General features: G+C 39.1%; 1 protein-coding gene across 1 annotated transcript; it reads left to right on the top strand.

Moving 5' to 3' along the window:
* Positions 1-5,404: 5,404 nt before the first annotated feature.
* Positions 5,405-10,712, top strand: selenoh (selenoprotein H). Its single transcript, XM_023282209.3, has 5 exons — positions 5,405-5,468; positions 5,863-5,986; positions 7,643-7,785; positions 8,090-8,209; positions 10,346-10,712. Exons 1-4 carry the CDS (start codon positions 5,453-5,455, stop codon positions 8,194-8,196), a joined length of 390 nt encoding a protein of 129 aa, XP_023137977.1. The 5' UTR covers positions 5,405-5,452; the 3' UTR covers positions 8,197-8,209; positions 10,346-10,712.
* Positions 10,713-10,913: the final 201 nt, after the last annotated feature.

The following is a 10,913-nucleotide window of genomic DNA, read 5'->3' as shown; positions in this document are numbered from 1 at the left end:
TTTTGCTGCCAGAGATAACCACCTGCAGAAATGTACATCAGAAACTTTCATCGTGACCAATGTGATTACCCTCCCCATGTTTCCCCGTTCCTGTTTCATGGCAGAACTGTAGGCGTTTGACCTCTATGCCTGAAAGCAGCTGCCTGGGTGGTCATGGGACATATTTAGTGTTTTTCCGGTGCAGGAACACAACCAGGCCATTAGCAAAGAGAATTTCTCTGCAGTCGTCAGACTTTAATGATGTGTGCCCACTCATTCTCCCCCAACCCTCCATCCTATTTTTCTTGTCTCTGCTCATCTTCCTGTCTTTTGTGTGTTTGTGTGCGTTTTCAGCGCTGTCACTCAGTCTTTGTCTGAACCACTGTCACTCCAGCACTTCTCTCCCTGTCACTATCTCCCCCACATGGTTATGTTTGTCTTGGCCAAGCCTGCACATTGGCTCAAATGAGTTGGCTTGTTAGTTTACGTCTTGTTGGCGTGTCTGCTGACGTTAACCTTCACATGTGTTGTTTCTAGGGGATGAACTGAGACTCACCCTGACGTCAGCAGGTCTAGGAAGGAAACAAAAGGACAAAAAGAGACTTTCAGAAGTTTGTAATGAACTCATTGCTCCTGCTGCTAAATGCTGAGTATTTAGCCTTAGAAACAATATAAAACAGGTAATAACAGTTATTGGAGCAGTGCTGCAGTCAACGTGACAAGTGATCCATTTCATCCATAATTGAAGAACATCATTTGCAACCCTGTTGCACTGACCAGATCCCATTGTCCAGCACGTGAAAACCTTTGGCGCCCGATAACTCACCAAACAGAAAACCAAGATAAACCAGAGAGGTGAGGAGATCCCTGCATTATCTGAATAAATCATTTTATGGAAACACTGACTATTCTGTAGGAAGCAGTGAGACTTTGTTATGAGTTTACCCACTGAGCAATAATGATCTCATTGCTTGTGTGAGAGTCACTATATAAATTGTTACCAAAAGGGCAAGAAAGGCATCCATGGCAAACCTCCAAAAATAATTACTAAATATCAAAAAGAATGGCTTTGGGAGAAGAAAATGAGTCTGCCTGTAACTCATGCAGTTTCATTTATGTAACTGACCTTGAAATCGTTTTTTATAAGGCAGAAAGCTGGATATTCAAATGCTCAAGTAATTCTTTCAATGCATCTCCACTAAAGTCCTGCACTAAGAACCGAGTATAGTGAAATGTAGCATGTTAGCACCTTTAAAGTACATATACCTACATACACCTCATCCATCCATCCATTATCTATACACCACTTAATCCTCACTAGGGTCACGGGGGGGCTGGAGTCTATCCCAGCTGACTCAGGTGAAGGCAGGGGACACCCTAGACAGGTCACAAGTCTGTCACAGGGCTACATATATAGACAAACAATCACTCTCACATTCACACCTACGGGCAATTTAGAATGATCAATTAGCCTCAGCATATTTTTGGACTGTGGGAGGAAGCCGGAGTACCCAGAGAGAACCCACACATGCACAGGGAGAACATGCAAACTCCATGCAGAAAGATCCCGGGAAAGCCGGGACGCGAACCAGGGATCTTCTCGCTGCAAGGCGAAAGTGCTAACCACTACACCACTGTGCAGCCCTACATACACCTCATATTTCATGAATCTAATGCAAAATCACTTGTAATAATTTCACATAAAAATGTATGGCTTATATATCGTGATGGAAAAATTATTAGACCACCCTTGTTTTCTTCAAGTTCTTGTTCATTTCAATTCCTGGTTCAACTAAAGGTACATTTGTTTCAACAAATATAATGATAACAAAAATAGCTCATAAGAGTTTCATTTAAGAGCTGATATCAATACCTGTGGCATTGTACTGCCAAAAACAGTGCTTTTAGGCATTCCATGTTTTCTTTTCTGTCTGTTTTCATCACATGATACGCACAGGAGTTAGTACTTGATTGCATAACTACTGTTTTTGATAACTAGTAGAGTAGCCCTGTACATGACCTGGTTCATTTGCCCTTCACACAATTGCATTTTTCCTGTTCCACCCATACTGAAACAGCACCATATCATCAGTGATCAACCCCTATGTTTTACTGTAAGGGCAAGACAGTCTGGCTTGTAGCTTCTCCAGGCTTCCTCCTAACCAGTAAGATGGCTGGAGTGGGCATCAACTGGAAATTGTATTCATCACTGAAGAGAACCTTAGCCCAATCATCAACAGTCCAATTCTTGTGATCCCCAGCAAAGAGTAATTGGGCTTTCCTCTGCCTTTTGTTGATGAAGGGCTTCTTCCGTGCCCTGTGTGACTTCAGACCAGCTTCAAGAACTGTCCTTGCCGAACAAGTCACATTTCTTGACAGTGACCACTCATTTTTAAGGTCCCTGGAGGTCTGACGACGATTCCTGACACAGGAACGGATGAGTGACGGTCATCTGTTGGGGTACAAAGACGTTTATTGCAGCGACCAGCTAGCAATTTGGGAGTACCATGTTTGGCTTGTTTTTTCTTGGTGCAATGAACAGTTGTCTTGGAGATCTTCAGTTTTTTTGGCTACCTGTCTCTCACTCATGCCAATTTCCAGCCGTGCCAAGATGGCTGCCTTTGTGGCTTCACATAATTCTTTTGCTGTAGGCATTATGTGAGCTGACAACTTCTGAGTTGTGCTACAGCTTGAATGTAAGCAGGAAACCACTCTAGACCTTTGCATGTGCAGTGCTGCTGATGACATGAAATGACCTCTTATATAACCTGGGAATACAATTAAGCTTAAGCATGTCAAGTAGGACATAAATTATTATGTAATCAGCTATATTTCTTGTCATGTTCATTGTATTCTTCAGGTAATATACCTTTAGTGGTACCAGGCATTGAAATGAACAAGAAATTGAAGAAAACAAGGTTCGTCTAATAATTTTTTCCATGACTGTAATTTATTATGTCTTGTCAACATGATTTAATCTTGAAACTTCATCAATAATTTAAATAAACACACTGCGGCGCATTCATGAAACTCATCAGATTAACTCCTTGTGAGATTATTATTTGTATATTAGCAAACTTAGTTGAGGAGTTAAACTTCTGTACAAAACGCTGCCATGTTTGAAGAAAACAGACATGATGGAAACTTGCTATGTGTCTGTTAATGCAATGAATGCACGGACCAGTCACAACATTAAAACCACCAACATGTCAACCGCATAACACTGATCAACTCATTGAAATGCAATGCTCTACTGAGAAACCTACAGTCTAGGCATTCATAATGATGTTACTCGGACACATGCCACCCACTTAAACACTATGGCAGATCAAGTGCACCCCACCATGGCAACTACAGTCCCCTGTCCCGGGTCCTCACCTGCAGGATAATGCATCTTGCTCAACAGAAACTGCTCAGGAACAGTTTGACTAATACACCAAAGAGTTCAAAAACCTGCCTGAACTGTCCTAAAGAATCAGGAAATATGATGCAGTAGGTGCAGCAAATGTTTTCTGGTGTTGTTGCGTGTGCACAGGAATATCCATGTGCATGCAAAAATATTTGTAAGATGTGTAGGCAGCCTACTCCATGCATCCGGCCTTGAGTCACATGGAAGAAAAAGAGGAGAGCGGGTTGAAGACAGGGCACATGTGTCCAGCAGCCTGTCCACTGCTCTGAAGGTTTACGCACACAACTAAAAATACGCTGCAACAGACTGCAAAGACTGATTGGAAGCCAAGGAAACACTAGAGATTTGATCTATTATCTATTCGCCTGGTCTGATTCAAAAAGGATGAAAAACGTAATCAGAAGGCAACAAAGCAAAACTGACAACGTGCCCAAGAAGTGTGAGTTTTGGGTTTGTTAACAGGAGAACAAAAGAAGAGTGATCGGATGATTAGATGAGCGGTTGTGAGTCAGCCGCTCCGCCTCGCTCTAGAAGGTTGTAGTATGTTATTTGGCACAGACGCAACTTGTGACGTCCTTCAGACATTTGCTTTGGGTGCCCAAAAATGTGACTGCCAATCCACAGACACGGGGATTGCTATTCCGGGAATACCATATTTGCTCTTGACTTTGGAGTCTTCAATCATATCCGTCTGTTGCTCTGCAGCGAAGTCTCTCACATTGTTTTGGATGCAGTCTTACAGCTGACCCTCACATGTCCGCATTTGGGGATTATGCAAACCATCAGAGAATATAGGAGCACAACGCTTGTGACTTGCATTCATCTGTTCCGCTGTTTGAAGAGGACAATACACAGATCTTTATTTGGAACAGCCAGAAGGGAGAAGTGTATCTAGAGTTTAGCAGGATGGGATGACGCACATAAGAAACCACAAATGTCAGAGGTCACAACACATTGTCTCTGTGACAAATGTTTGCGTAAGAAACAGCTTTAAAAGACTTCATTATGTGCAGTACTGTGAAAAATTGTTATAAAATTAAAAAATAAATTAACAAGTCCTTTGTTACGTTTGAGTTCCTTTGTCACATCCGCCCAACACCTCATCCTGTGGGTGTTGCATCGGCTGATAGCATCATGTTGGAGCACCGGCTCGGATGACTTTCCAGAAAAGATGACCTGGTGACCTACCAACTCAGGAAGAAGTAAGATTGCTTATAAAACTGTCTTGGCTGAAGGAGCAGAAGCAATGTTTCCACACAATTCTAACACAAAAGAAATAAGTTATAATTACTATAAACTGCAGTTTTCAGCAGCCTGAGGAGCTGCTTGATAATCCACTAATGCTTTGTTTGAATTAGACTGACAAATTGACTCTCTGTCAATAAACAAAAAATGGAATGACTGATTTTTAACTATTCTCTGAACAGGCCTGCATCCTTCTCTGGATTTTATTCTTTTGTGCAAACCAGTCAAATACAAACATCTGACATAAACGGTCAGTGGCTGATAAAGAGTGATTTGTAATGTCTTTTGGTATTTTTGGTTAGACAATTATTATTTTGCTTTACCTTCAGAGTGACTTTAGAAAGCAACAAATGAAAAAAGTACCACATTAATCACATTTTCCCTCTCAACTTTCTCAAGAGCATCATCTCACAATCCAAATATAAGTGTTGGCGTACCAAACTTCAAAACACAGGAATCTAGAACAATCATTCCCAAATTAAATAGTGTAGCATATCATATTAATATAGTCACAGAAATCGTCTGAATCTGTATTTTCTGTGATGGTATCATAGTGAACTGGACCCACGTATTCACAGCATGCATGATAAATATTCTGCATAGTTACATTTTGCAGTAAATGTATTTAAAATAAAGATGCGTGTTGCGACGCCCGATACTAAAAACATTTAAGTACCAATAAACAAACAACCAGAAATGTTACTGGTGGTGATATTTCAAAGCTTTGTATTAATGGTTTCGTCCACCATGATGAAACCCCCCCCCCTTTGCCGAATATAGTGGTACAGTCGACATGCGCGCCAAAGTTTAGTAACAACAATGGCGTCTAAAGCAGGTGGGTGTGTAGTTTGTATGTTATTAACACAACCGTGGATGTTAGCTACACTGTAGCGCTGCAGTGCGTTTTACTTCCAACTGATATACAGACACAGTGTGTTAAATCACCTGTTACAGCGGTCATGTTTTGTTTAGACTCTACAATAAGCTGCTGTGCACTTAACGTTAGTTAGCTTCATGGCTAACAGCTGAGCAAAGCATCCAAACTTGAGGAATGTAGTTCTTGGTAAAAAACAATTCTGACATCAGTCACAGGGAGTCGTTGGCATTTACTGTAGCACTGGGCGGCTGAGCACCCCCACTGAATTATTTAAAGTTAAATGATAAAATACTTTTTAATGAGGAGGTATTTAAAGCTCACCTCTGTTATGAAACAACACGTGTGTTTTTAGGTCGTCGAGGGACGAAGCGTAAAGCGGAAGTTCAGCCTGAGGAAGAGCAGCCATCTGTGGAGGAGGAGGAGGACAGAGGAGAGGAGAACAGCCTGGAGGGCCAAAGGGTGGTCATTGAACACTGGTGAGTACTTCAATCACATCATAGTCCGTGTTAACGGAAGTACTTCTTTACTAAACGAAGACTTTATTATGAAGTGGTTAACTTTTTTATTTACCACTTTATGTTAAAATAAAGTTTTTATGTTAAAAACTATAAATGAGTAGCTGTCATTTATAGTGCAGTAATACTGTATTAATTTTTCATTCTTCATTCTTGTATATAGTGTACATATTATTGTTATTATAATTATTATTATTACTGTACATATGTTGAGTGCTGCTTTGAAAGATGTTGCTGCTCTAACAATGGAAATTTCTCCTGGCGTGGGGAACAATAAAGGATTATCTTATCTAATCTTAAGTATCAGAAGTCTCTGAAGCTCTTCCAGATCGATCAACAAGATATAAAACTGTTCTCTTACAGCTCTCCATGTGTAATACCATCATGGTTAACACTGATCTTTCCCCAGTAACGATTCTTATGACAATAACAGAATTGTGGGCACATTATCATCACATCTCCATGCCAAACCTGTACATATGTAAATTCTTTAAGTCATATGTGTACATATTCATATGTTAACTCATCATGTTATAGCTGTTCCTATACATATGAAAATTCACTATATCATATATGTACATATCCATATGTAGATTCATCATGCCTGGTGTATTGTCTCTATGAGACTTTTATTATTATATCTTTATTTTGTCGCCCCATTGTACTTTGGTAATTTCTTGTGCTGCTCCTTTGATGCTTCATCTGTATCCAGGTGCTGTAACATGTGAATTTCCATGTTGAGGGATCAATAAAATGTATGACTTTTGATATTTTAAATGTATTAATTATGAGGAAAGGCCATTTTAATTCATACATTATTTGTGAATCTAATATTCCTACAAATACAGTTTTAAATGTGAAAAGAAATTTACTATTCAGTCACTGTGAAGCATCTAATGGTGTGCAGTTTACTCTATTAGAATGCAATATTTTACAAACGGACGATATGTTTTGTATACAACTGTGATGAACAGTTTTTGTCATTGATCAGGGAATTACATCTGTTAATCTTTTGGTCTACAAAAAATAATCTAAGCTGTAGCTGAGGTAAATTCAGTGTACAGGATAAAAATAAAATATCACCAGAGAGTGAGCAGTGTTTCTAATTTAAAAATGACTGAAATGCCAATGGTAATTCATGAATTTGGTTTAATTCTTGATCTATAAAGTGATTATTTTTACACTTCACTCTGAACCCTACCTGTTCAAATCTGCAGAAAGATGTGCTCTTCAGCAGTAGATGAACATTTTACAACAACTTAGAACAACAACAGACTATAAATGTTTAAAAAAAGTGTCAGTATTCAGTGATGACTGATATGTAATCCAGCCTTTATTGTATGAGTTCATGTTTTGGCATTAACAAGCTCCTATACCTGTGTTGCATGAATGCTCATTTAAGTGCTTTTTAAGTTGTCTCCACTTGTTTTTCAGTTGTTCTTTTGCCAAATAAGTAAAGACAATAATTTCCCTCAAAAAACTGTGCAACAGAAGTAGTGCTTAATCATAGTGCTGGTGTAAGTGTATGTATCCTTGACATAAATGGACTATCGCCTGGATGACTTTGAGTGGCCTGCACAGATGTCCACCTCATGGTTGATCTGTTATTTCTGGCAGTAAAAGCTGACGAGTGTATGGGCGTAACGCTGAGGAGGTGAAATCTGCCCTCCTGGCTGCCCGCCCTGATCTGACGGTGGTCCTCAACCCTGAGAAACCCCGCAGGAACAGCTTTGAGGTCACTCTGCTGGACGGAGGCAAAGGTGAGAATGATAGAAAGGCAAACCCAAGAATAACTCTGCCATTAGGTGTCCTCGGGGAAGACCATCATTCTTGCCAAGTCTCACTGACTCTGTTATTGTATTTTACTTTTAATTATTTTGTTCTTTAGTGAGTTTTACAGCTTTGGCCCTTTGTTTTGTACAAGTGTCAACATATCTTAATTTGTCCTCAAAGCATTTTATCGTATAGATGGTTTTGTAAAGCAAATGGTACGTAACAAGTTATTGTTTATTTTCTGTATTGTTCCTCCAAGTGACACTGTTGTTCTGTGTTCCATTCCTAAAGAAACGTCTCTGTGGACTGGAATAAAGAAGGGTCCACCTCGTAAGCTGAAGTTCCCTCAACCCGATGTTGTAGTTGCTGCTCTACAGGAGGCTCTGAAGGCTGAGTAGATGCCCAGTGAAGGTTTGTAAATGCTTTTGAACAGAACAATATTTTCTAATACAGGAAACACTACATATAATATTCAGCAAGTTTGCACAGAAATTGTAATAAATACAGCTGTAGTTAAAAATGAGTACAATGAAAGTTTCAGTATTTGCTCTGTAAAACTTTATTAAAGGGAACCAGACGTGCACTCACCAGCAATTAGATACACATATTTGAAAGTTTGTTAAAGCAAATATCTAAGCAGCCAATTATGTGGTAGAAACTCATTGCATGTTCGTACGTAGATATATGATCATAAGGTTCTACTGAAGTTCAAACCAGCCATTAGAAATGAGAACATAGATGACTGAAGTGACTTTGTGCATAATATTGTTGTTGGTTTCATATTGGCTGGTCAGAGTTTTTCAGAAACTGATGGTCTACTGGGATTTTCACACACTGCCATCTGGAGGGTTTTCAGAACATGTCTCGCTAACGGCAAAGGTCAGAGAAGAACGACAAGACTGATTTAGGCTGATAGAAAGGCAACACCAAATCAAATATCTGCTCAGTCTAATCATGATATGCAAAACAGCATGTCTGAATACAGAACACATCAAACCTTGAAGGAAATGGCTTGAAGCAGCAGAAGACCGCACTGGGTGTGGCTTATATTTGCTAAGAACAGTAAACTGAGGCTACAATTTGCAAGGAATCACTAAAATGAAATAATAGAAGATTGGAGAAATGCTACCTGGTCGGATGAGACCTAATTTCTGCTGTGACAATCAGATGTTGGGGTCCATAATTCAGTGTAAACAGTATGAAATCGGACATCCATCCTGTCGTGTATTAACAGCTTAGGCTGGTCGTAGTGGTTTAATGCTGTAGGGGTTATTAGTCTGCAAAGGAACGCAGCAGAGTTATGTGACAATCGGCGTTAGTTTGTTCATCTGTTTCATAGACTGTATGATCTGTTTGTCTTTCTGTTAGCAACATTACTCAAAAACGAACTAACAGATTTGGATGAAGTTTTCAGGGAAGGTCAGAAATGACACAAGGAACAATTGATTAAATTGTGGGGGTATTTCAGAGTCCCATCAATTCCCGCCACCCGCTACAAATTTAGGTCATGCAATTCGGTATCCGTACACATGCATAACACGTCTGTGCTCAGCGCAAGATCATTTTGTTTGTGGGTACATCTATATTAGATGGCCACATTCTATGTTGCCGTGGAAAAAAAAAATACTGCATTTCTGACAATGCCATATGGGGGAATTAACAGTTTTGTTGGAGTGCTGCGCTCTCTGAGGGCTTTTCTAGTTTTGTTATGTTTCCAGCACCGTCTTTTAATATATGCCACAAAGAATTACACCAGTTCTGAAGGCAAAATGGGGTTAAATTCTGTACTAATACACTGTTGAGAAAAACAGAAACAGACTATGCTGAGCTTGGTTTTGAAATGCCACTGTCGTTTAGGTTGTTGACTGTGTTAAAATTGTATACAAGGGAAGTTTAATATCATTCATCGGTGCCTGCCTGATTTATGGACCAAAGTTTACTTAGGTTTTTAAAAAATGTATAAAACAATTACAATTTCTGTAACCTTATGGTGTTTTTACTACAAATCCATGAAATTCTTTAAATGACCAATTTCTTTATGCTTGGGTTTTGTAAAATATTTGAAATGCAGAGAAGGCAGACTACAGAAATGTTTGCTTGTTCAGTGTACACTTTGTTCAGCACTTTGTTGTCATGGATTATTTTTACCACAATCTGTTAGGATACTGTGTACACAGCTGATGCTGTTAAATATTTTCCTGGATTCATTGTACCCTGATATACTGTGTATTCAATGTTTTCATAGAGTTATGCATCACATTATGAAGGTATTGGCACTTTGTCCACCCTAAGTGGACTGCAGTTCTAAATCCCTCCTTTATGGAACAAGATAACACCTCCTAGTGTGAAAATATAGCACCAGTCACAGCTGGCTTGTATCCCTTTAAAGTTCATCAGGTTCCATACAACTAAATGTTAACTGGGACACTTATTTGAATCAGGTTTTTAGGTAAACTGTTGTTTTTACTTGACTAAATCAAAACTTAATTAGCCACATTAAGCATTCTACAAATTTGATCTAACAGACCTTTTCTTGTTTATTTGCAGCCATGCATTGAGGAGATGTGGCTGTTGGAAGCAAAATGATGAGGAGTGACCAAGGAGATGTTCTCAGTCCCTCCTCTGATGAGCCCAGCGCCAACTGCTGGCATCTGCTGGATACATGGTGACACCTAGTGGAGCATCTTTGAGCCTATACATTTGTCAGATGTACATTCCTGCTTTTTTCATGTTTGTTCTCTTGTATTTCTCAAAGGTTTATTGTAAATTTTTATCTGTTTTGATCAGTAGTTTTGTAGTTATTGTGTGGATGTTTCTTTCCTCTTGCCAAGCAAATATTAGTGTCATGAAGGATTTGCATTGAAGTGTGGAGAGGAGTCCTGGAAGGAATTTTTGAATAAAGGTAAAAAACAGATTTTGTGTGAGTGATTTCTTTCATTAAGAATGTTTGTGATGCTGAATAGAAATGCTCTTTAATTGCATTTCTTTAAGTATTGCAGTATTTGAGGCACTAACAATGTGTTGTTTACTATGTTGTAGTACTGTCCAAAAAAACTTTTTCATGCATTTATGTTAAGTGTAGAGAAGAGTTACAGAGAAACGTTTTGATGAATGA

Source organism: Amphiprion ocellaris, chromosome 13, assembly GCF_022539595.1.
Source record: "Amphiprion ocellaris isolate individual 3 ecotype Okinawa chromosome 13, ASM2253959v1, whole genome shotgun sequence".
NCBI lineage: Eukaryota > Metazoa > Chordata > Actinopteri > Pomacentridae > Amphiprion > Amphiprion ocellaris.
The sequence above is the reverse complement of the archived record's forward strand: the minus strand, read 5'-3'. Positions and strand labels throughout refer to the sequence as shown.